At 40.5% G+C, this 27,141-nt stretch overlaps 1 protein-coding gene across 1 annotated transcript in view; it reads right to left on the minus strand.

The window, feature by feature from the left end:
• The window catches only part of Nox3 (NADPH oxidase 3), a 61,022-nt gene extending 36,455 nt beyond the window's left edge, over positions 1-24,567 (minus strand). Inside the window, exons 1-8 of the mRNA NM_198958.2 lie at positions 24,460-24,567; positions 23,794-23,889; positions 23,569-23,679; positions 22,235-22,319; positions 14,170-14,315; positions 11,213-11,394; positions 8,017-8,146; positions 54-146 (exon numbers count right to left, since the gene is read on the minus strand). Coding sequence (NP_945196.2) covers positions 54-146; positions 8,017-8,146; positions 11,213-11,394; positions 14,170-14,315; positions 22,235-22,319; positions 23,569-23,679; positions 23,794-23,889; positions 24,460-24,507 — 891 coding nt within the window. The 5' untranslated portion in view covers positions 24,508-24,567. The remainder of the gene's footprint in view (positions 1-53; positions 147-8,016; positions 8,147-11,212; positions 11,395-14,169; positions 14,316-22,234; positions 22,320-23,568; positions 23,680-23,793; positions 23,890-24,459) is intronic.
• Between the last annotated feature and the right edge of the window lie 2,574 nt (positions 24,568-27,141).

Raw genomic sequence — 27,141 nt, forward strand, 5'->3', positions numbered from 1 at the left:
AAAATTTTCATCTACACTCAGGCTTTTATTCAGACATAAAGCTACACACATACCTTGGTAATGACAACTTCTTGGTGAGATCTCCAGAACCTAATTATTCTTTCACACGCATACAAGACCACAGGACCCAAAGCCCATTTCCAGGCCTGCAGAGAGAGTGGGGAAAAGAGAGAGATGGAGAGAAAAAGGGGAGGGGCAGGGAGGGAGGTGGGAGAGACACATAGACAGACAGAAAATAAGAGACAGTGAGAGAAACAGAGAGACAGAGACACAGAGAGATAAGTTAAAATAGAATCCAAAATTTCTAGTTCGAACTATATCAATATATAGCATGACGGGACTAAGATATTTCCCTCAACTTTGGCCCAGCTATCAACAGCAAAGATGTCTCCATGTACTAAATACAATAGCATTTAATTATTCCTTAAAGTCTACAAGCTTATTTAAGAGATTAAATTCTCCTCTATTGGTTTTTATGCTTCCTTGATCAATGATGCCTTTATGTAATTAGAAATAATTGAATTTGTAAAGAAATAAGAAAGCAGGTTGATGTTTATGTTCTGTATGCTAGCGTTGTAAATGCTCCCAAGCAGCCAAAGTCAAAGGCTTATAGAAAAAGCATCCTTTTAGCCAACATAAGGAGTTTCAAATAGTAATTCTGGGGGCCAATAATGCCTCCCAAGTAGGGAATCTGTCTGAATACAGACACTCACACTGCCACATTCCCCTGTGCATACCTCTACCTTCTATAATGTTATGTGGAATGAAAAAGATCAAGCTAGATTTTGTCTCAGAGGATCAGAACAAAGACATCAACAATCATCTGGAGAGATATGATTAGGAATATTTTCATGCTTAAAAATGTTACTACTCTTATTTCTTGAGTTCTGCATTATGAATGACCATATTTTAAAGCCTACACTTGCCTCAGGTGTTGCATATAACACGAGGGGTCTTTCTCCAGTAGACAGGAAGGATGGGAATGTATGATTTTTGTCGTTCAATGTCAAACAATCTTGCAAGGTATATGATAGCCTATTTATTTCATAGAGAAAGAAACTGAGGCACAGTCTGATCAAATGATCCCTTGGACATGAGAAAGTATGTGGAGAAGATGTGGGCCTAGACAGGCTTGGTACACAGCCTGTTTTCACAGGGTCTCAGCTGCCTTGCCTGAATATTTACCATACAGCAGAAATGGAGTCCTACTGTGTGCTATCTAACACCAGGGTATGTCCAGAGACTTGCTTTGTAAAACATCAGCCTCCTGAGCTTATTGAATTTTAGAATGTCAAGGTTTTTGTTTTTTGTTTTTTAATCCTGCTTTAATCTTATAGGAAAACAAAACAAAAAATAAACTATGGTTCTCTGGGAATCAATTTGAGTTATCTTGGGAGGCTGGGCTGGTTCTCAGTTCCTTATTGGATCTCAAGTCTTGGGAGAGGTTCTTAAATTTCCCCTTTGCCATTCCAAATCTACCACGACCTTAGTTCTTTCATAAGATCATGGGAACGGGGAGGACACCTCCTTTTTTTTTTTAGTTTGTGTTTTTACTTATTTATTTTTTAAATTAGGTATTTATTTCATTTACATTTCCAATGCTATCCCAAAAGTCCCTCACCTGCTCCCCCACCCACTCCCCCACCCACCCACTCCCACTTCTTGGTCCTGGTGTTCTCCTGTACTGAGGCAGATAAAGTTTGCACGACCAATGGGCCTCTCTTTCCACTGATGGCCGACTACATATGCAGCTAGAGACACGAGCTCTGGGGGGGGGGGGGTACTGGTTAGTTCATATTGTTGTTCCACTTATAGGGTTGCAGATCCCTTTAGCTCCTTGGGTACTTTCTCTAGCTCTTCCACTGGGGGCCCTGTGATCCATCCACTTCTGTATTTGCTAGGCCCCAGCATAGTCTCACAACAGACAGCTATATCAGGGTCCTTTTTAGCAAAATCTTGCTAGTGTATGCAATGGTGTCAGCGTTTGGAAGCTGATTAGAGTTTGTGTTTTATTTCAACTCTGGTCATTGATTATTTCCTTACTGGCCTTGGCTCTGTCGCCAAGTTCACCAGCTCTTTGACATAACTTTTTAATTTCTTTTAAATTATCTTTCCTATTTTTAATTCCTTTCTGTTTTCGTCAGTCTTGGCTGTTTGCAGGATCTCTGTCTTCACCCATCAGCTCTCTCTGCTTCTTTCCTAAGGTCCTCTTGCTTGCTTGACAAAGGCTATGATTTATTCGGGCAATACAAAGCAAGTTGACCTACTTACTCATTTCAACCTTAGTGGGATTCAACAACACGTTCAGAATGGAGGGGAGAATAAAGCCTTAGGTCCACTCGTGCTAGGGTAAGGCAGTGAAGATGGTCAGAGAAGGCAAAACAGGGAAGTAGCAGAAGGATGGAGCTGGACCAAGTAAGCAAAGCCAGAGCTTCCTTATGCTTGAAAGTATTTTAAGAAATGGTTTGGACATGTAGAGGAATGCAGGCAACAATTCTTTCTGCAGGACAGAAAGATTTGCAAAGATATTCACATGGTCTTTGTGTATTTTCACAAATAATCTTCCGTATCCATTTGAAAACACATGCTTTAGACATCACATAGCTCATTTTGTTGGCGCCAAATCAGCCACGGCCTCTGATTTCTCCACATTGATGAAATGAAAAGGGTTATTTTTCTTTCCATGGTTAGTCAGGAAGGAGAATGTAAGCCATTAATCCTAGGCTCTATCTCTATTCTACTATATAAATTGCTCCATGAGGAGATAGGGCGGCTTATTTATACTGTGATGCTCCCAGAGTCCCTTGAAAGTTCAGGAGTGAGGGTGAGATATAGCCAGTAAGTGATGCTAGAAAAGTGGTCCAGCTGTGGGGATCAGCATCAGCATAGACAACACTGTACAGATGGGGAGACCATGCTCCCATCTTTTATTCTGTATAATCAGATACATCGTGAAGTGTGTGTGTGTGTGAACTTTGGAGCCTTCTACTTTTTTTTTTGAAATAGCATCTCTCACTAGGTTTACTGATCAGACTAAGACAATTGCTCTGTGAGCCCCAAGGATCTGCCCATCTCTCCTGCCAGTGTTCAGATTACATGCACTCTCTATTGTGCCAGGCTTTTATACTTTTAGTCCTTATACCTGCATAAAAAGCACTTTATTGGCTAAGCTATCTGTACTGGCTGGTTTTGTGTCAACTTGACACAGCTGGAGTTATCACAGAGGAAGGAGCTTCAGTTGAGGAAATGCCTCCATGAGATCCAGCTGTAAGGCATTTTCTCAATTAGTGATCAAGGGGGAAAGGCCCCTTGTGGGTGGGACCATCTCTGGACTGGTAATCTTGGGTTCTATAAGAGAGCAGGGTGAGCAAGCCAGGGGAAGCAAGCCAGTAATGAACATCCCTCCATGGCCTCTGCATCAGCTCCTGCTTTTTGACCTGCTTGAGTTCCAGTCCTGACTTCCTTTGGTGATGAACAACAGTATGGAAGTATAAGCCGAATCAACCCTTTCCTCCCCATCTTGCTTCTTGGTCATGATGTTTGTGCAGGAATAGAAACCCTGACTAAGACAAATTGGTACCAGCAGAGTGGGGTATTCCTGTGACAACCTGACCATGTTTTGGGGAGGACTGTGGAAGGACTTTGGAACTTTGGGCTTGAAGATCCATTCATTGTTAAGAGCTCTGTCAGATGTTTTGTAGGAGCTTGGAAGATAATGTTGAGAACAGTGCAGAAGATGGAGGCCTGGCTTGTGAAATTTCAGAGGGAAAATTAAAGACTTTTCAGGGCCATTGCTGTTTTGATTGTGAAGATTCTGTAGTTCTGGTTAGCTGGGGCTGAAGAATCAGCTGTGATTAACAAGATACCAGAACTACTAAAGCAAAAACTTTGCATTACTGGGACTATTGATGCTGGTTAGCTGGAGCTAAGAAATTAGCGGTGCTTAAAAAGAGACCAGCAAGCCAGGCGTGGTGGCACACGCCTTTAATCCCAGCACTTGGGAGGCAGAGGCAGGCGGATTTCTGAGTTCGAGGCCAGCCTGGTCTACAAAGTGAGTTCCAGGACAGCCAGGGCTACACAGAGAAACCCTGTCTCAAAAAACAAAAACAAACAAACAAACAAACAAAGAGACCAGCATCATTGAGGTGACATTTTCTGGGAAGTGTTTTCTGAAAGCACAAAGAGGCTGTGTTCCAGAGATGGCCAAGTTTGTATTCCTGCTGCAGCGGGACTTGGTAATATGTAAGGGTCACCCAGGTGGTACTGGTTTTGAAGGCATGAAGGGGTCACGAAAAGCAGCTGAGGCTTGGCACTGTGAGAGGCCATGGAAGGCCATTGGTGAAGGTGCAGCCTCAGTTGCAATTGAAGGCCCAGGACTGAAGGGGTCATGCAGTGTTTTGGAGATGCCAGTACCATGAGATGACCACCAAGAGCAGCAGCAGCAGTAGAGTACAGGCATCTGGAGCCTAGAGGACGACGAGTGTGCTACAAAGGGCAGGCTGGAGAAGTGATCCAAGCCCTTAGAGGAGCCCAGAAGATCGTGAGTTAGATCCCAGACATTGGATGGTTATAGATTGATTTTTTTTTTGAATGTGACTGTGCCCTGATGTTTTCCCTCTTGAAGGAAGAAACTATTTTAGTGGACCCCACAGTTAAGAGACATTTAATTGTAAAAAGACTTTGGATTTTAAAAGATATTGGACATTTTAAAGGGATTGACTTTTAATATGTAAAGACAGTGGGACTTTTAAAGTTGTCTAGATCTTGGGATGAATAAGAATGTAAGGGTTGAGGCTTACTAGTGATGTGTTTGTGTGTCAAGTTGACAAGGGGTCAATTGTACTGGCTGGTTTTGTGTCAACTTGACACAGCTGGAGTTATCACAGAGGAAGGAGCTTCAGTTGAGGAAATGCCTCCATGAGATCCAACTGCAAGGCATTTTCTCAATTAGTGATCAAGGGGCAAAGGCCCCTTGTGGGTGGGACCATCTCTGGACTGGTAATCTTGGGTTCTATAAGAGAGCAGGCTGAGCAAGCCAGGGGAGGCAAGCCAGTAATGAACATCCCTCCATGGTCTCTGCATCAGCTCCTGCTTCCTAACCTGCCTGAGTTCCAGTCCTGACTTCCTTTGGTGATGAACAGCAGTATGGAAGTGTAAGCCGAATAAACCCTTTCCTCCCCAACTTGCTTCTTGATCATGAAGTTTGTGCAGGAATAGAAACCCTGACTAAGACACTATCTCCCTGGCTCACATCTCATGCTTTATTTTCATATTTGAGTTTTGTATTTTTCAAACCGGGAGATGATTGGAGAAAATTCTCATTGAAGTTCTTGCCAAGCTCTTAAATGTTTTGGGTTTATTTACAAGGATAAAAATGGCGCTGGGAAAACGTACTTGCAGATAGCTGCAGAGGACTGGCTAAGGAATTCTTGGAAGAAGGTCAGAGAATCCGAAGGAAGGCCATAGGATATGGAAAAGAAGTGTTACAACTTGCCACAAAGTCAGGAGCTTTTTTACGCCAGGTGTGACTTTGCTTGGAATGCCCTCTGTATCAGAGGCAACCCTTTGAAACCCTCCACCTTACTTTCTCTAGCTCTTAAACAAAGGGTAAGAATTGTTTAGTGAAAGAAAATATCTAATAAAAAAAGAATATTAGTCATAAGAAAAAAATAATTGTTTAGTGTGTCAGTTTTTTTAGTACTGAAAATTCATATGGCTTCTTAGTTTTCTTATTCTAGTCTCCAAAAACACGCAGAAAAACCATAGTACAGCAATTGCATTATTACAGAAATAAAATCGTGTTGACTTAACAGTGATAGCAATGAAACATGATTCCTCTACTTTTATTCCTTCCAGAAAATAAGGTCAGGCTGGCTTTGAGTTTATTTTATGTATGTGGTTATGAATAGATGATTGCTGTAGACAATAAGCTTTCCAGGGGCAGGCCCCCATGTCAGAGTCCTGTGTCTGTCTACAGATGAGCAAGCAGGAGAACTCACCACTTGATGAAATTCAGTGATTGACTCTACCCTCATTCAAGATTTCCCTTTGACCATTAATATCATCCATAGAAAGTGAAAAAACAAACAAACAAACAAAAAACCCAAACAAACCAACAAACAACTAAAAAAGGAAACCCAGAGCCATATGATTATTCTCTACAGGTAAATGAGCTAATTTCTTGGCTAAGGAGGACCAAGCATCTTTTGACATTAGACTGACTGCATGAGCAACTCTCAGATCTGCAGGTTTGTGTGCCTGTGAGATTGAGGTAGAAACTAGGGCAGCAGATTTCTCTGGCCAGCTTATACAAGGTGACAGAAAAAAGATTCTCAGATTCAACATGGCATCAGCTGACAAATATTCTACAGATAAAATCTTCATTAAAAAAGTGCCCCAGGAAAAGAGAGGCAAGGAGGACTATATGAAGCCTTACTAAGATGAGCTAGGTCCAGTGTAGTGGAGCACGGAACCCCCCCCCCCATGTCCTTGGAATGCCTTTCTGATTCAGAGTCAATAAGACATCAGAGGGAGTATCGTACAGTCTAGCCAAACGGTAATTGCACAGCCCACACATGCTTTGAATCAGGATCCATTAAAAATAATGGAAAAGAGTGATGGTGTGAGTTTGGATGTGCAAGGAGGTGTAGCAGGGGAGTTAGCAAGAGATGGCCAAGTTCCCCCTTTTAATCATAATTAATGCTAGCGCACACTGGTGGGAGCAGGCCCTGGTCTGTATTCATGAAGTGTGGGAGAGTATTGATTTTTTTTTAAATGGAGATGCTGTGGCTGAAAATTTTAGAGAGGTATTCATTTTCTTCATTAATATACAGGCCAGGTAGTGGCTACAGAGAGCTGAGTTTAAGACAGAGACAATCTATACTGGCCATTAAAGGAACCACAGTCTAATGGGCACATCTATTTCACATCTCTCAGTTTTAAACATTTCTCCTACTACTTTTACCCTTAAAATATGGCATTGAATTTATTGTATTTGTAAATTTTTAAAGAAATGGCTATTTCCATTCTTCTGATGGCTTATGCGTGACCATAGTCCATTACCCCTATTTTAAAGAGTAACACATCTTGGGTACTTGTTCTCTCCAACTTTTTTGTTTTCTATTTTTGTTTGTTCTGAGACAAAGTCTCCTGTCTTTAGGATGGTTAGGTTCTCTTGGAACTCCCTATGTTGCTGCTGATGAACTTGAACTTCTGACTTTCCTGCTTCCACTTTCTGTGTACTGGGATTACAGGCATAGTTTGTGTGGTGCTGGGGATCAAACTCAGTGCTTTGTGTATGTTAGGCAAGCATTCCATCACCTAAGTCACATGCCAACCTCTTCCTACTTGTAATGCAGTCACTTCATTTATTATCTGTCATATATCAACCACCAGTTAAACCAAAGGTTTGTACTTTCCTAATATATCAGAGTCCAGATGGGAGTATTATTTTTGTTTACCTAAGTCAACAACTGCTGCATACCCAGAAAACAGAAAACATTACTTTCAAAATCTGTGGACACTATCACTAAATTAATACTTAAGTTGGTAAAATCTATTTTTGGCTAAAACAGAAATTAGTTATAGCAAAAGTAACTGGGCACCCTTAATTCTTTTGATCACCAAAGTTGTAGAAAGAGACACAGTAAACCTAGGAAAAGACTGGGTCCTCCCAGTTACCCGGGAGATAGACTGAGGAATAGCAAGGGTGTAGCGGGTGGTGAACCATGAGGCTAATGCCCTCAGAGTCATTACTCTGCTGTTATGAAGCCTTGCAATATCAGACATCCATATTTAAGCCGGAGTAGAATACATTTCAAAGCTGAACAAAGTGCTTTTGGCAGTAAATCTCTTTTGAAATTATCCATAACTCGATTTCTCCATTAGCCCACTTAATAAAGAGATGGCTTCGTCAAGTGGTGACATGGGCGGTTATTTTTTTCAAGCCTATTAAAGCTCTAGTTATTTTAACTGTGGGGACAGTTATTTTTAAAAAGCTCCTGGATTCACTCTTACCGAAGGTTCCTTGCCAGAAAATTGAGGTACAGGGCATAAGGCAGCTGCCTGCCATTCAGCATAGTGGTCTCTGCAGTACGTGACATTGTGCAGCCGGAGACTCTCTGGAGTTTGGCCTCGAATGATGCGACTTAGAAACACACACACACACACACACACACACACACACACACACACACACACATGCAGAGAGAGAGAGGGGGGGGAAAGCATAAAAATGTCAAGCTGATTTTGTGCGATATCTTTACACAGATTTATACTCAGTAGTGGGTTCCAAAACAACACTCCCATCTCTTAAAACTTGGGCTGTCACTCACTTCCCCCAGCATCTTTAAAAATAGGCATTAGAAAGCTTTGGGTAACTTTGAAGATCCCAGAAAAGAAGTGCCCCTCTGTGGTATCCTGTGTCACATTGAAAGTGTCTATATTAGAGAATTCATAATGAAGGAAATTGTTTGAACACATCCTTTTGTAGACTGTTGAATTTAATTAGGTTTCATCTCATTCTGATTGCTGATTTGGGCTAATTGGCCAACTTTGTACGATTGGCTTCTTCTGCGGATTGATTTAACTTCTACCCTTCTTAGCTTGTTTCTGAGCACTTAGAAGTTTCAAGTGAATAAGTCAAAAGAAGTGCCCAGAATAATGGTATTTTTCCCCCCGGTGATCACTAGCAGGCTTAGTGATTACTAGCAGGCTTAGACAAGGTCAAAACAGGTCACTTTGAAATGTGTCTTTGAGGCTGTATTGATAAATTTAAAAGTAGAAAGAGAAGTCTGAATGGATGGAGCACTAGATAAAGAGTCCTGTAATCTTACTGGCTTGAGTCTGTTGACCTCTGCAAATTGCTTAGGCATCAACTCTCAGGATGGCTTTACTGGCTTGTATTCTTACGGCAAAGAACCATACACCTAGATAATAGAACCCTGGAGTGGCTCAGTTCCTAGGTACTTATGGATAAGATGCGCTGGTTTGTTTTGAGAAATTAGGTTCTCCTAGACTGGGCAACATCAACATCACAGAGATGCTGTGTTTGTCTGTGGAGTAGTGGTCAATGCTCTTGGAAACTGCCTGGTGTCAGCTACAGAAGATATGTTAGGCTTTGACTCTGTTCCATGCAAGTCATGCAAGCTTGATGACATCACTTTGAATCAGGTAAGCAGGACAATCTGTGAACCTCCAGGCCAAATGATGCCCGGGTGGATGAGTGGTAAATGGGAGCCAGATTGTGGATGTCATACATTTCAGTACCTATATCCTTAGATGTTTGATAACTTTCCCCATGCTATCTAGAAGAGATTCCAGGTCATTCCATATGTATGCTGTTAAAAATATTAAAAAGTTTAATTTTTTCACTTATACCATTGGGATAATAGGCAGACTAGTGAGCTTTATGCCTTCCAACAATCTTATGTCTACTTGGCATTTTTTTTATAGAATTTGCAAATCGCTTTTGATGTAAATAGTAGTTGTAGAATATGTCAAGCTGAGAAGATTAAATAGGTTTTTATCCATAAATAAGCCTTTCAGCAATGTTGAAATAACTCAACAATTCTCCTTGTGAAATATTATTTGTGCATTAAATCCTAACTTCAGCCAAGTTACTGCCCATTGAGATGGACTTGTGGTTCAATACCCAGGGTGTGAGTGCAGAAAATGTGGATTTAGGGGATTATAGGAATACTTTCCATGTTAAAAGAGGATTGCACTAAGATTTCTAAAGTCAGCTTACAAAAATCAGTAGCCTTCCTATATACAGCAAAAGAAAGCAAAGAAGCTGAAAAAGAGGTTATTAAAGCACTATTAGCAATAGTATCAAAGATGTGTAGGATTAAACCCATCCAAGGAGGTGAAAGACCTACAGAGAGAATTTTAAGTCTTTGAAGAAAGACACGGAAGAAGACTCTAGGAAATGCAAACACCTCTTGGGTTCACAGGTGGGTAGAATTAATGCTGTGAAGATGGTAACCGTAGTTTACAGGCTCAGCACAAACCTCATCAATCTTTTCAAGACACTATTCACAGAAACAGGAAAAAAATCCTAAAGTTCACATGGAACAACAACAAAAACAACAGCAGCAGCAGCAGCAGCAACAACAACAAAAACTCTGGTTAGTCAAAGCAATGCTGAGCAAATAGAACAATGCTGGGCAAGGGGGTTGCCACACCGTATTTCAAGCTATGTTACAGAGACATGGTAATAAAAACAGCATGGCACTGACATAAAAACAGACATGTGGGCCAATGGAATGACGTAGAAGATGCAGACAAAATTGCACATAATTACAGCCACCTCACATCTGACAGATGCCAAGATGCACACTGGAGAACATATAGCATCTTCAACAACTGATGCTCGGAGAAGAGGTTGCCTACATGTAGAAGGGTAAAATTAGACCCATATGGGCTATGTCTTACTCTGTATGAATATCAACTTCAAATGGATCAAAGATCTCAATGTGAAGCTGAAAACATAGGCAGACTCCTACAAGATGTGATGGAGAGGAGTTTCTAAACAGAGTTTCTTTTACTAAAGAAGCAAGACCAGCCATTGACAATAACAAAACAAAACAAAACAAAACAAAACAAAACAAACAAACAAACAACAAAAAACTAAGATGCTCTGTCCAGGAAAGGAAAGAATAGCTAGAAGAGGAAATCTACAGAGTAGGAGAGAATGTTTGCTAACTGTACATTTGATAAGTGATTAATACCCACTCCATACAAAGGATTCAAAAACTAGAGTCAAGAAAACAAACAACCCAATTTAAAAAAGGGCTATGTATCTGAACAGAGAGATCTCAAAAGAAGAAATAAAAACAGATAAGGAATTGATATTCTTAACAGTTAGAGAAATGCAAATTTAAACCACTCTGAGATTTCACCTTATGCCTGTCAAGATAGTTAAAATATTGCTGAGAATGGGGGGTGTGGAGGAAGGGAACCTTCATTCACCATTGGCAAGGTTGTAACTGGTACAGCCATTAAGGAAATAAGTGTGGAGAATCCTTTAATAACTAAAAGCAGAAGCAGCCATACTACCCAGATATAGCACTCTTTGCATGTGCTCAACAAACCTGACATTCCACGCCTCAAATGCTTGTTCAACAATGTCCACAGATGCTCTATTCACTATAGTCAGGGCACGTGTACACAGAGACATACATCTGAACACCTCATTATAAAATGGGCTTACCCTCCTCCGTGGATGGCCAGACTGATGAAGAAGAAGACAAAGATATGGTGTGTGTACCAGAAGAGCTCATAAGAGGACCTTCTGATGAATTCGGTTGAAGAGGTCATGATGAAGACCAGAGCCAGAGAGATACCCAGGCCAGTAATTCCTGACACTGTCATCAATAGCTCAGTGGTTGTGCCCTAGAAGATCACAAAGTACCGCCAAATTCATATTTTGGATTTTTGCATTTTTAGGATCAGTATTAGATGATCCAAACAAAGAGCAATTCAGGATGTTTTGTGCCAACACACAGGACCTCACCAAAGTCCATACACACTTCAAGAAACTAGGTGTGAAATTCTTCCTTCTCCCCTGTGTCACCATGGATATTTACTTTGTTCAAATTTTATAAAATACTGTGCCATTAAGCACAACTTTTCCATTTGCATGAGTTAATTTTCTTGTCAAAGCTACTATTTTGAATCAGTACCAGAGAGCATTAGAAGAACAACATGGCAGAATCAGCTCAAATTCGAGGTTTTTACTTTTTTAAGATTAAAAAGTGTGGCTCACCATGTTTAATTGCATCTTAACATTAATAAACACTTTTTTGGGGGGTGAAGGAGAGTTTCCTTAGGGGCACTCCTAATAAAGCAGTTTCATGCACTCTTCCCTTGGTGGCTATGCCTTGTTCTGGCTTTTTAATTGGAAGAACCATGACTTGCATTTCCTTCAAATAACCTCAGGGGTCTTTGGAATAAAGCTTGGTAAAGCCTCTGTGATCAATAAGGACACAGCTATTCTTATCTGATCAGCACTCTCCAACGAGCATGATTCTGACCCATGAGTGCAAGGGACAGTTAAATAGCCTTTGAGAATATTAATTGCAAAGCATTTTGTTTTTTATTGTGAGTTCCCATATTCCTTGCTTAGTCATTAGTATTCATACCCCGTGCTCTCATCTCTGAGCCAACTACCAGCTCAATAAACTCACACTATATCTTTTGTCAGTAAAACCTCATTAATTTAGGCTGCTATGAGATCTGGAAGTAATTTGGACAGGGACTTCTCCATTGTTTATTTTCTTCTCTTCACAGAAGAGAAGAGAAGAATAAAATTGAAAGAGGGTACACGTAGAACATTTAAAATATTTGTTTTGTAAGTATACTCAGGCACTTTAGAAGTCAATTAACAGCACATGGTGTGTTAATTTCAAATCATTCTGTTTTGACTATTAAAGACTATTTCTCCTCATTTCCCTGCAATGTATTTACAGACTGGTCTGAGTTGCCGGCAGTTGTCTAATGTAACCCCACTGCATTACTTATGAATTGCTTTAATGTATGCTTCAAGTTATTGATAATCATCTCTCCAAATACCCAAATTAGAGGGGCTTCTGAGCCTAATTAGTACTAACAAAGTATATTGCTTCTAAAATTTTTGAAACAACTGTGTTTGAAGTAGCTTAATTAGCTTGTTAAATTGCTTTAAAGGTTATTTATAATAAATACTATTTATTGCATAGTTTATTCAAGATGTTGAGATTTATTCTTGGGTCTTTTGTGAGCAGTGAATTTTGTTAAGCTTTATTGGGGAAGAAATGTAGATCTAAACAGGTGGCCAGATAAATTCTGAGATTCAAGGAAATGGTATTAAACACATCTCTGCCTGCTTCGGGCATCTGCAGTTTTGATTTGTAGCTATGAAATATGTGCTTCTAATTGGTGTCAGTTAAGAAAAAGGGAATTCAGTTTATTAATGGCCTTGAATTGTAAGCCTTCCCGAGGAAATCAAGATTTTGACTTGGAAGAATGTCCTCATAACTAGAATCTGAATTTTCCTTCTCAAATAAACATGTGAACAAAACTATCACTTATAAAAAGGGCCTAGGTCACAGCAGCCCGAGAGAATCCTATTGATGGGGTGTGTGGCCTTGAGATTTTTTTTTAGAAAATAGATTAAAAATATATAGTCTCAATTCCAATATGGTAGTCCATGGAAGATATTTAGATGAACCAGTAAGAGAGATGTAAGAGTGGCTCAAGGGAAGTGTTTACTTCTAAGGATAGGATGCTGAGGCCTAAGGAAGTGTTTACCTCTAAGGATAGGATGCTGAGGCCTAGGGAAGTGTTTACCTCTAAGGATAGGATGCTGAGGCCTAGGGAAGTGTTTACCTCTAAGGATAGGATGCTGAGGCCTAGGGAAGTGTTTACCTCTAAGGATAGGATGCTGAGGCCTAGGGAAGTGTTTACCTCTAAGGATAGGATGCTGAGGCCTAGGGAAGTGTTTACCTCTAAGGATAGGATGCTGAGGCCTAGGGAAGTGTTTACCTCTAAGGATAGGATGCTGAGGCCTAGGGAAGTGTTTACCTCTAAGGATAGGATGCCGAGGCTGACTGTATTTTTTCTTCCCAGAGACACTGCTGTTCTGTGCACCTAGACATTAGCAGTGATGGTGTCATGAGTCACATACTTGTCTTTTTGAAATGGCCATCAGTCAGTGTATGGCTTGGCAAACCAGCTGCTCACACTTGTGCCAAGATACAAGGCACAGAGAACAGACCCAGAAAACAATTTGCAGGTTGAAAATGAAGCATTCAATCTGGGTTTGGGTGGTGCTTGCTTTATGAATCTCACATCAGTGAAGGAAATTTGATCGGGAGCTGCTTCTAAAATCCATAATATTAAGGCTTTAACAGGTTTTTGCGTACCTAAAATATCACGGATATATATTCACTATAAATTAATTAAGCCGAGTATGTTTTTCTCCTTGCTCATATCCTTCCAGCCATATTAATGGTTGGAAAAACTAGCTGTTAAAACAGAAAGGTGAAATTGATATTAGCATTTGGCAGAAACCTCTTTTATCCAGCTCTTTTATGTGAAGCTTTTGAAATCTATTGCTCTTGATATAGGGATGGGAAGAGAAATGACTCCGCAGGGGTGAGACTGGTTAACGTGCAAGGACTGACTCACCATATCAAAGGTGCGGACTGGATTGAGGTAGCTCTCATTTGGGGCATCGCCAAGTTTGGAAAGTGCAGCCAGCAGCCCTTCAGCATCCTTGGCCTGACCCAGGTGATAACGCTCCAGGTTGAACAAGTGTGCCACAATGTGGATAACTAGGGATGAGGAGACATCGGACAGAGGCTGTGTCAGAGACATCTTTTTAGTTCATTCAAAATACTGTGCTGCTACCTTAAGTGTCTCTGCTCTGGCAGTCTACAAGGAATTGTGATTTATTTGTGCATCTCTCCCAGTGTCTTGAATGGAGTAGAACATACAGTGTATGGCTTATTATAAGTGTTTAATTATATTAACAAATAAAGTCATCTTAATTCATGATTTGATATTAAATTTCTACTCATTTTGGAAGTGATGTAAGTTATTATATCAGAACATTGTTGTTGTGTTGGCTAAGGGAGGCTCATCTGAGAAAATGCCTTCATCAGATCAGGCTGTAGGGTATTTTCTTTATTAGTGATTGATGTGAGAGCTTTTGCCCCATTGTGGGGTGGAGCCACTTCTAGGATGGTTTCTGTAATGAGCAAGCTACGAGGAACAAGCCAGTAAGCAGAACCCCTCTATGGCCTCTGCATCAGGTCTTCCTTCCAGGTTCCTGCCATGACTTCCTACAATGATGGAGACAAATAAACCTTTTCCTCTTCAACTTGCTTTTTTGGTCACAGTATTTTATCATAGCATTATTGTAATTACAGACAAAATATAATATAATATAATATAACATAATATAATATAGGATACTATAATATAGATATAATTCTTAAAGAAAGATGGCATATGACGGGTGTAGAATATGAAGCTTCCTAAAGAATTCAGAAAGAATTATCTTAGAATACCATGCATCATACACAGCAATATATGTTTATTTGACACACAGGTTGATATCAGGAAAATTTCAGGGATATTTTCTTCACATTTTCCAGAAATATTTTCTGTTCTTCTCTTCATATGTTTTAACACATACATGTGTGTATGTATGTAGTATGTATGTATGTACATGTATATGTATAGGTACATACACATATGTGCATTTATACAACTACACACACATTTGCATAGATAACTCTTACAAAATCATCAGGCACATTGAAATGAGCCAGTATTTGTGGAACCAACATATTTTTTCTATACTCTTAAGGAAAGTGTGATATCTGATTCTGAGAGTTAGTACATTTAAATTTTAGATAAAGAGGACAAATTCAAGGACACTGTGTGATCTGGCCTGGAGATTCTACCTCTGTGCTGCTCTTTCCTAGCTTGGAAACTCCATTGGAAAGCCAGCAGTCATGCCACCTCCATGGAGACCTGGATGAGCTGCCAGTCGACACACACCATTGGGATCAGACTCAAGTGTGAACAAAGGACTCATTACTCAGGATATAGTTAATTTCCCACACGTTCTTCTGCATCTGCAATGGGAAGAAGTAACTGTGCTGGCTACTATGTATATATACATATGGATATATGTACGTGTGTATAGGCTAACATGTACATGGCTATAAATATTGTGGGTGTGTTACAGCATCCTCCATGGTTGTTCTTTATGATTGGAGGTGTGGAAGATGTAAGGCTGAGAATACTGGGGATGGGGAGACAGAGAAGTCGGTAAGGGCTTGCCATGTAAGCACAGAGACTTGAGTTTTATCTGCAACATGTACATAATCAGTAATGCAGGTTTATAACCTCAGTACTGGTTGAGGCAGAGGTGGTAAGGAAAGAGGTAGATACTTGGAGATGCTGGCCAGTTAGTCTATTTAAAAAAAAAATACAGTGAGCTCCAGGCTGAGAGAGAGAGAGACAGAGACAGAGACAGAGACAGAGAGACAGAAAACCACTGAGGACACCAGCAATGCCAACATCTGGCCTCTGTATGCACATTCATGCATGTATGTTGCACACACACAGAACCTTTGAGAATATTGCAGGTAATTTTGTGCCTGTGGTCATAGCTGCACAATGTCAACTATTATTTAGAAGAATTTTCTTTATTTCCTTTTCCCTTTTTTATTTATTCTGTCATATTTACATCCTGACTTCAGTTTCCCTTCCCCCCAGTCTCTCCCTCTTCTCCCCTTTCCTCAATCTACCCTTTCTTCAACCCTCCTCAGAGAAGAACAGTCCTTCCAGGGTCCTCAACCAAATTCATGTCTTAATGAAGATGTCTACTCTCTTCACATCTATTCAATATAGCACTTGAAGTCCTAGCCAGAGCAGTAAGACAACTAAAGGAGATCAAGGTGGTTCAAATTGGAGAGAAAGAAGTCAAAGTATTGCTATTCACAGATGATATGATAATATACACATGCAACCTCCAAAATTCGACCAGGGAGCTCCTGTAGCTGATAAACACTTTCACCAAAGTGGCTGAATACAAGATTAACCAAAAAAATCTTTTATGGAGATGGAGACTGGGGCATTTCCATTTCACAGAATTAGACGCTGGTTTTCATTTTCTATTATAGGACTGATTTCCCAATGTGTCATCTATACCTAACAGTCAGGAAGAAAGCAATGAACAAATTCTCTTTGTCTTCGCCTGTTTTTATGACACCCCTCTTCCTTGTAATGAGCTGCAGATCTCAGTCTGTTTCCTCTTAGGTTAGCTTCCACAGGAGAATCTGACAGAGCTAACCTAGATTGGCGTGTGTGGAATAGATGACTTAGGACCCGGAGCGCTCATTCATGTTTACCGCCTCCTCCCTTCCTTTAGCTCGGAAGACAACACTGGAGGAGGGAAGTCCAAGTAGCCTCTCAAGAGACCATCTCCACGGGACTAAGCTAGAGCTCTGTTACCTGTAGCTTTTATGTGCTTTAAGGTTTATATAATATACATTCCTTTCCTTCAGTACTCTCCATCTTGTTTTTGCTTCACAAAGTAGATTAAACCTGTAATATCCTAGTTATCCCAGGGATCCTGTACTGGTTAATTTTGTGTCAACTTGACACAGGCTGGAGTTATCACAGAGAGAGGAGCTGCAGTTGGGGAAATGCCTCCACGAGATCCAGCTATAAGGCATTTTCTCAATTAGTGATCAAGGGGGGAGGTTCCTTTATGGGTGGTGCCATCTCTGGGCTGGTAGACTTGGTTCTATAAGAGAGCAGGCTGAGCAAGCCAGGGGAAGCAAGCCAGTAAGCAGCATCCCTCCATGGCCTCTGCATCAGCTCCTGCTTCCTGACCTGCTTGAGTTCCAGTCCTGACTTCCTTTGGTGATGAACAGCAGCAGCATGGAAGTGTAAGCTGAATAAACCCTTTCCTCCCCAACTGCTTCTTGGTCATGATGTTTGTGCAGGAATAGAAACCCTGACTAAGACAGATCCTAAGGGTAAAAACCACCTGAGGCCATTTTGGTTGCGTAAACACTCTATGTTCCTCTTAGATTTGATCATGGCTAAAAACTAGAAATATAAAAGCTGTTAAACCTAGGACTGCCCAGGCAGGATAAGTAACAGGAGAAGTATTGCTTTTGGTCCCTTACAGACATTCTATTTTTTTTCTTTTATATATGTCTTATCCTTTTTAGTATGAGCAAACAAACTATTGTGGTATGGCCACAGCTATCTCTGAAATGGGTTGAAGATGCTGCTGTGGGTGAATTCTCACCTTCCCAGCCACTGTGATACTTCCATGATGTTAGACTGGATGTTGGTGTCTAGCAGGAAGAATAGCAAAGTGGATGCTTCTTGATTACCTAATTTTTTTTCCTGTCTCTATTTTCTCATCCGTAAAATGGGTAGACTTGGAAAAAATACCCATAACCATACATGGCAGCTTTGTGACAACTGGGTTAATATCTGAAAACAAGCTCTTTGTGTGCCCCTGTGGACTTCCTATGCTATACAGCGCTGTATATTGGTAAAAGCTCAAGCTACGTCTCTCCATCACTCACCCAAATGATCCAAGCTGTAAGAGGGTGGCTCTTCCTGTAATTCTATTTTCTCACCCAAGTACTTTTACAGAGACCAGTTATGTTGGCAATGCTGCACACACTCTTTTAAGTGGTCTGTGGACTTCTGAGTTCAAATATGAAACTTTTATTGAGAAGCAGACAAAAAAAATCATAAAGGAGCCCTGTTGGAGCTTTGAACACTTTCAGTGGAACTGAGGAACTGGTTGGTAGCAACTTGTTAGGTGTCAGATCCCAAGGAACTGGTGCCTTTGACACCATCTCTACCTTGGGAGCTCCGAATCATTATTTTCTCAGGACCTTTATGCTGTACCCTCTCTTCTCAGCCTGCCCCTCTTCTGTTTATCGATGTTTGTGAACTAATTTTAGCAACTCATCAGGAGTTGCAATCAGGGTGATCTTACACCACTGAAATCTGGCAGACACAAGTTGCAGAATTTGCGGAAAGAGCTGCATAGGTCACAATTTACAACCTCCGTTGATGGAAGCCCAGGCTCCACATACTGCTTTTCAATTGCTGGGGTCTTCAAGGTCTGCCATGGACCAGGGAACCCAGAAAGATCCACATTAATAAGAACGTAAAGGCTGTGAGACAACGATTTTTATACCAGTGGAGTTACAGGTCCCTGAACACAATTTATTTAGTGGTTGGAGGGGGCTCCTGCTTATCACAGGCAGGCAAGCAGGAAGGCAAGAAGAAGGGCTCCTGGCACTGAATTTTCGGTGATGCCCTTGATTAGAGATACCACTGTTTTGCCTCCCCAACCCCATTCCCTAGCCTACATCCACCAGTCTCTAATTACATCCTTTAATTATCCGACCAATTAGAGCCTGCAGTTCAACATCTAGGGGAACGGATAAGAAATTAGAGGCTGGCATGCAAACTTCTCTGTGCATGCATTTCTTCCAAGGTTACACACCCCTATTAAGCCAGTTGGCTATTTCAAAAGCAGCATAATGGGCGAGGCTAATAAAATAAGCCCAGGGACATTGCAGCTGCTCCTCCGTGAATACAGCAGAAGGACAAATGAGAAGAGCAAGGTGTAGCAATGAAACCCAGGCTTAGCATTTTTTTCTCCTCTCTCTAAAAGCACAGTTGCCAGCCACATTTCTTAGTTAATGTGAAATGCAGTAATTGCTTTTTCAAGGATTGGACAAGGTAAAGAGTTTCCTTTCCACCTTCCTGCCTTTGTCGGGCTGGAAACCACAGCCCTGGGGTTGGTTGCCATGACAGACCGGATGAGGCTACTTTGCTGGGAGATACAGCTCTGACCCTGCTGGGGTGAGCCCCAGTAGATGCTCAGGAGCAGCTCAGAGTAGCAGCAATTCAAGAGACGTGGGTTGGAAAGAAAACTGATGTCCTTTGCAGACTTGGGAGGGAAAGATGGAGAAAGAACATCCTGTTTCTTCTCCTTGCAGCAGAATGTGAATTTATAATCTTGAATGATTAGTATCATTCTAAATCCATTCATTTCCCAAACGCTGTTTCATCCACACGATGCCCAGAATTTGTGTCTTGTTCCTTTCCTATCAATTCTTTTAGCCTCACACACATGGCTACATGCCACTTGCCCTGGTTTGGTCAAGTCTGTTATAGTCTACTTGTGTTAGAGACACAGGTTACTAAAATGCAAGAGATGCTCCCTGCCTCTGAGCCTCTCAGAAACTGAGGATTGCCACTCTTGAGCTATCGAGTAAGGCAGGAGCCTTGTAGGTGATGGCATTTAGGACAGACAGTGGGTTCCTGATATAGACAAGTCTTAACCTCCCAGGAAGCACGATGAAGGGGGAGGAATTTCAGCAGAAGGGTCATCTGAGCAAGGAAAGAGAAGACTTTGGAGTAGTGGTTTTCAATCTTCCTAATGATGCAACCCTTTAATACAGTTTGTAATATTGTGGTGACCCATAATCATAAAATGATTTCCATTGCTACTACGTAAGTGTAACTTTCCTATTGTTGTGAATTGTAATAGTGATATCTGATATTCAAGATGTCTGATATGTGGCCTACAAAGGGGTCACACAGCCCACAGGTTGAGAACACTTGCTCTTAAGGGTACCCAAGGGGAAAGGCCATGAGGATGTGGAGAACCAAAAACTTGGTTAGAGCTGTGAGTCCATCCGCCATGCTTTGGGGGAGTGGACTTGACCTCACTCGCAATAACAACAAGTGAATGAATGGCCTTGTATTTTTCAGATTGCTATATCAGATTTAGTCCTGAAGGTAATCTACAGTATCTCACCAAGGTAGAGAAATCAAACGGCTATTGATGCTTTCAAGATTCCACAGCCAGCTGAAGAGACCTGAGCTCACACACCCAGCAACAGCAGGGCTATAAAAGAAGCTGGTCATATGACCCTAGTCAAATCTTGCTCACTCTCAATTTCACAGTGCCCTGAAACAGCACGGGCCACAGGGGGTTCAACAGGTCTTACCCACAGGGTGCCCTGCTCATGGGATACATTCAATGTATATTATCTATCCATTTATACTACGGATGTATGAGGACATAGAAAGGATATGTACCCAGAGATTTAAGAAGAAAGCCTTTCACAACTCATGTTTTCGTGTATGCTCTGTGCTCCTTTCTGATGAATTTTGATGATCCCCCTTTTTCTTTATATCTTTACAACTCTCTTTTAAAGTCTGACTCTGCCTTTAAGCTATGCATGGTAATAAGATTCTTCTTGCCTCTTTAGAGTGTTTAATCTCTATTCTTAATGAGAAAATAAGGACTTTTGAAGCGTTTAAAGGAAGCCCAGAAATGTCCTAGAATTCCTTCTCTGACAAGTTTACCAAGGAGCTCGGTGGTTGTGCCCTGTGCCTGATTCCACACACCACAGGGAGCTCAGAGCTCTGTGAGCACTGTAGCTCTGCTTTTGTATCTTTTCAAAGTGTGGAAACGGCTTCCGTTTGCAAGCCAAAGTCTACTTCCTGGTAATGGTACTTGTTTTCAAAGGCTCTATGTACACAGGTGTATTCTGCACCACTTCAGGTCCTGAGACATACAGCTAGACCAACCTTGTCCCTAACCGCCCCATTTACTAGCTGTTTCAGCTAGGACTTGATTTTTCTTTTAACACTTTTTTTTTTAAAAAGACAAACCACAAAGACCCTCTGCAACGCTTATCTCGGGTTAATTTGCTCCGGTGTTTAAGACAATCAATGGGGAGAGTCTTCCCCACATGTCTCACTACACACCCAGAGTTGTGTTAATTGGCACTCGGGCACCGTCTGTCATGTCTTGTTGCTTAATTAAATTCCCATTTGGTTCGAGTGTTCCTTTTACTCTGCATTTTTTTAATGCATGAGAGGATGAAAAACAAATGAGGAAAACATTTTATAGTGAAATTAGTTTGAGAGAAAGAGTACCGAATCATAACTCTTTATCTTTCCAATGGTCTTTTATTTCAATGACTTTGTTGCCCGGCAAAACCACAAGCCAGTTGATTGCTACCTCTCCTTTCATTCTTTCCTTCTTTGTGGGTGTCTAAACTTGCTCAGAGATACTAATTTCTCCTTAAATGACAAGTGTAACCGTAACAGTAGCAGTTCCTATACAACCTACAATCTCTACCTTTAAAGGCTCTTCTATGTCCACTAACTCAACACAATTCTGAACCCAGGTCACATGACCAAGCTTTTCTTCTTCTTCTTTTTTTTCCTCCTTTTTTAGACTCTAATGTCAGGGCAAAGATTAAGACATCCTTACCACACAAAGAAGAACACTATCCCATCTATATTGACATTCATTGAATGACAATTCAATTTTCCTATTATATGAATGAGGTTTTTGCTATAACTCAATTTTAGTTCTGAATGATACGAATAGCAAAATTTTCATTTAAATAGGTATTTATCACTGCATTACAAAGAAGCTACTTATTCACAAAGGGAAATCTGACCAACTTTCTTTTGATCTTTGAGAGATTATTATGGAAAAACTCATTTAAGTATAGATTAGGAATTGAAAGAATGTAAATGCAAGGTTTCATGTGTTCAGATGAAGGGTGAAAGCTTCTATTATCTAAAGGCACGATTGGGAGGAGTTAAACAAAAAACTATGAAGTTAGATCTTAGCCAGTGCTAAAGACAATTGGTAAGCACTCACCTGAATTGACAGCTATCCCGTAGGCAACGAGTTTGTGGAAGTTGAGGTTTTTGTCTAGTTGTCTTCTCCATGGTCCTCTACAGCACTAAAGTACCAAAATAAATGAATAAATGAATTAGGAAAATGGACACAGAGCTAACAATGCTACAAGATCTAAGAGGATATGACTCAGGCTCAACTGATCTCTGTGTTGCTTCAAGTGGGGACACGGGACTTAAAAACTAGTGGCATTTGATCACAGCAAGGCAAAAGATTTTTCTTTAGCTATTTTGCTGGAATAGCAACTCAATCTAAAAGTGGGATTTCTTAGGTCTCTGGCTCTAACTCACAGTGCTTAAGTAAACCTTATGGTCATGCCTTAGTCAGCTTATTGATATAGAATAAAGAAGTAATAATTACCATTTCCAGTCATGTATTTTGAATGACTTGTTCACTGTTCCTTATTACACAAAGAAAGATGTTTTGCATCTATAACTAGTATTTACTATTGTGATGATTTCACAATAAGTTATTTCTTCTGATAAAGGTTACTGACAATCTTATTTTTCTGCATGCTGTTTTCAGTAACAGAGGAAGTGGTAATTAAGCATATTGAAATAAATATGATTAGGAGGGGTGTTACCATGGATCAGTGTTAAAATCACCAGGTTCAATCTGGGCCTTGTGATTTTGATTATGGAAGGAATTGGGGTGTTTCCTGAGTGGCTCTCATCTCAATGATTTATTTATCTTTCTTCAATCAGAAATGATTGTGGTTCAAACAGTCATAACCCCTGCATCTCCATGTGGGAAAAAGTTGAGTCCAGTGTTGTTTGGAAAGCCAACGTCAAGTGGAATGTCCTGATCTTTAGCTTTAACTAGTGTAAGCACAGTTGCTGGGAGTTTCATAGGAAAATACATGTTTCAATCATACCTGTAAAAAGTGCATGTGTGTGTGTGTATGTGTGTGTGTGTGTAAGCATGGGGTCTGCATATTGAGTGCATGTGCATATGTATACTCATGCACACACTCCAAGGCCAGAGAACACCAACCAGGTTACCTGTTTTATCACTCTCTGCTTTTTTTTTCTCTTGAGATCAGGGCCTTATTGAACTTGGAGTTAGGTTGGTGGCCAGCTAGTCCCTGATTATCCTCCTGCCTCTGACCCTCAACCATGCTGGTGTCACAAACACACAAGTACACACTGCTTTTTTTTTTTTTTAACATGGATTCTGGCCATTTGAACTCAGGTTCCCAAGGTTTGCTGGCCAGCACCTACCTGCTAAGCCATCTTTCCAGTCTTTAGTTGCAGGCTGTCAACAACTGAGCTTGCTTAAAATTTTTTAGTACTTACCACACTTGTTCCTCTCACCAGTGAAATGAAGTTCCGACTGACAGGTAACAGAATTAGCATGCAGTTAAAATTCAGGCACACGGCAGATGCCCGGGCCCATGCCAATGCGGACTATCCATAAGTTAGAAATAGAAAAAAGGAGGATGATGAAAACATTGAAGCTTGAGAAAGTAGAATGCATTTTCTTTTTTGAAACAATAACAGATTGTCATTAAATCTACTTACACCCAGAATAACTCGTGTATAAAAGAAAGCCTCCTCTTCAGTATACCAGAAGAATGTGTCAATAAACAGATAGGCGTTTACTGCCAGCCATAAGAGCTAGGGTAGGGAGAAAAGAGATGAGATCACTGCTATGGGCCACCCCTCGCCTACTCAAGATCATTCGACACTAAACTTCTTTTCAGATGAAATGCAGAAGTTGTCAGTATTCCTCAGAATCACTCTATACATTTATTTCTTACAGATTACATTACAGCAGGGATTACAAATACATTATTTTAAATAAGGGCTGTCAACTTCAAAGTATTTACTGACAAGCACAGGATCTTCTTAGTCAACAGGAATTGACCATGGTGTGAAGAGTCAGGGCATCTTTAAAGCACTCTAGGAAAAAAAAATGCTAGTTTCACAGGCTGATTCACAGACTTCATTTGATAGACACGTGCCATACAAAACAAACTAGTTGACTTTAAAAATGCTCAAAAATGAATGGACTTGGAAAACAACTTTGCATGATTCTATAAGGGTAAGTTAAATACATTCAATGAGTGTTTGCTGACAAGTTTTTAGTCTCATATCTAAAGTAATATTTCCAAACTTAAACCATTTTAGAAATATCATTCTAAGAATGGAGGACTCTTAGAGCCAAGTAAGAAGAGTGATACTCACAGCAACCACGAAGGACCCACTCTCGTTCAGAATCCAGCACACCGGCATGACACTTCTCTTACTCCAACACGTTATTCCTTTCCGTCCATTTGAGCCTGTGCGTTGCATGCTTAGGAAACGGTTCCCTTCTACATCACTTTGTCTTGGAGCACCTGTTGGGAGCAGCTCTCAAGGAATTTCTAATCAAGGACTTAGTGCCAAGAGCGTATCACCAAGCTGACATGCTTCATGGCCTAGGTAAATATGAGTCTCTGTCTAATGATTCCCTTCTTCAAAGAATGCAAAAGAAAAGAGACTCATTTCATTAAATTGTCTTCATGCCCATGCCCACTCCCCTTCTACATAATTTCGGTCAGAACAATAATGAATCTGTGTGCAAATTTGAGAAATAACCCAATTTCTGAAGGATCCTGGATATAGCAAAGAATTTCTACCTAATTTTCCCAACAGTACTTATTTTAAGTCTTTCCTCCTTTTTCCACTCCAAAAAAAAAAAAAAAAAAAAAAAAGAAAGAAAAGGAAAAGCAAACAAACAAATCAAAACAAAACAAAACAAAACAAAACAAAAAACAAAAACCTTTCCCAAGAGGCTGAGATCGAGAGCTAAGTACATATGGACTGAACCATTTTTCAGAATGTTGTGGAAAAGATTCTAAAATTCCCAGACAGGAAAACTATTGAAGCTCAAAAAATGATGATGAAAGTATAAAGTGTACTTTGGGGTGTGTGTGTGTGTGTGTGTGTGTGTGTGTGTACATGTGTGTATATGTATGTATGTGTGCACACAAATATATGTATGTACATGCATATGTGTATGAGCACATATGTGTGCATATGAGTATGTGTATTATGCGTGTGTGTGTGTGTGTGTGTGTGTGTGTGTGTGTAGGACCACTGAGATGAAGAACCCGGCCTCACCTAGAGCACACAGACTTTGGTGGTCCTAGTAAGGTTGTCATTCTCTGATTTTTATGGTTATTAAATATAGTGACTGTGATTCTAAGACAAAGCATTCTCAACTGAAGCAACTTTTTGACTAGTTCTGGCCCAGATATTTTCATTAAAAATTTCATAGGGAACTGAAGAGGTGGCTCAGAAGTTAAGAACACTGGTTGTTCTTCCAGGGGACCCAGATCCAATTCCCAGCATCCACGTGGTGGGTCACAGCAGTCTATAAGTCCATTTCCAGGGCATCAGACACCCTTTTCTGGCTTCTGAGGACACCAGACACATGGATGGCACATAGGCATACATGCAGGCACAAATCCATACACATAAATTAAGGTAAAAGATTTTTAGATAACCAAAAGTAAGAGCTTTGAATTATTTGGAGAATTGTCCATGGCACTTGTGTATTTGTAGGGCTTGTTTGTTTAGTCATGATGAAAGAATTTTTAAAAATTAAAAGCCTAATAAGTGTAATGACTGGGAACTTCTGTTGACTTGCATTTACCAAGGCATGCAGTTAAGAACTTTTGAATATTTATTGTCCAATTAACTCGCACATTGACTCTAAGACGCAGATGCCATAAGCATTGCACGCAGCTGTGGGGAGAAAGTTGAAAGAAGTAAGTGGTAAAGGAATGATGGAGACTTGACTCTGGCTCTGAGCTTAGCGTTTATATTTTCAGTCATCGCCATATAAAATATTAATACATGATTTGTATATCAATCAAAACACTCCTATAGGGATACAAATGGCATTCCAACCAACTGGACATATTTAAGTTATAGGAATTGGTTTATTTTAGAGTATCAGTTACAAGTAATTAAACTGTTCTATGTGATCTAGAGTACTGTTTTTCAATAATTAAAAACTTCATAAATAAATATTCCTACTGTGTTAGTCATTATTCTTTATTTTATGAATTTAGGGATATTTTGGCATATTGAGGCTCACTATGGTTTTAATGGGCTCTCTGTACTCTATAAGAGTTTGGTTTTCGATGACTTGGGTTGAGAGGCAGGGCCTGCACAAAGGTCAATGATCAATGACTGAATAAATGCTATAGGCCAGTGTCATATTCCTAAAAGGACAAATTTTGCCTCATTTCATGTTCTCTCTCTCTCTCTCTCTCTCTCTCTCTCTCTTCCTCTCTCTCTCTCTTTCTCTCTCTCTCTGCCTTCCTACTGCGGGCTGCTCAGGGTCCGGTGAAATTTCAAGCCATCAGGTCTTAGGCCAGCTTAGCTGCTCATAGGGCCGTTCCCCGTGTGAAATCTACAGTGAAGGCCCTGGTCTATGTTTTCTCCTCTGCTCCATTTGCCTTTTGAGCATGTTCTTGCCACCTGCTCCCCACATGGCCCGGAGTATTTGGGTATTATAAATAAAACGCTATTAATTCACAGTCAGTGCCTCTCTGCCACCTTAGCACATCTGATTCAAACAAGTCCCAGGCTTTAAAAACGTCTATGTTTAAACATTCAAGACTTTGTTCATCCACTGAATGCTGGAAGAACTTTCTGCTTACCACCTAGCCCGACCTATATGCAGTTACCGCTAGTATACGTCCGTTTCTGTGTTCATTAGAGGACTGAAACAGCTCCACCTGTGGAATCAACGCTGCTTCTGCCTCACTTCCAGTCACCACACAAACATAAGCAAGGTGGTACTTTGGGGGAAATCGTGGATGTGGTAGTAAACACAATTCTCAAATTCACCTCTTCTTCGAAAAGTACACAAAT

The sequence above is a fragment of the Mus musculus genome, chromosome 17, assembly GCF_000001635.26.
Source record: "Mus musculus strain C57BL/6J chromosome 17, GRCm38.p6 C57BL/6J".
In the NCBI taxonomy this organism is placed as follows: Eukaryota; Metazoa; Chordata; class Mammalia; order Rodentia; family Muridae; genus Mus; species Mus musculus.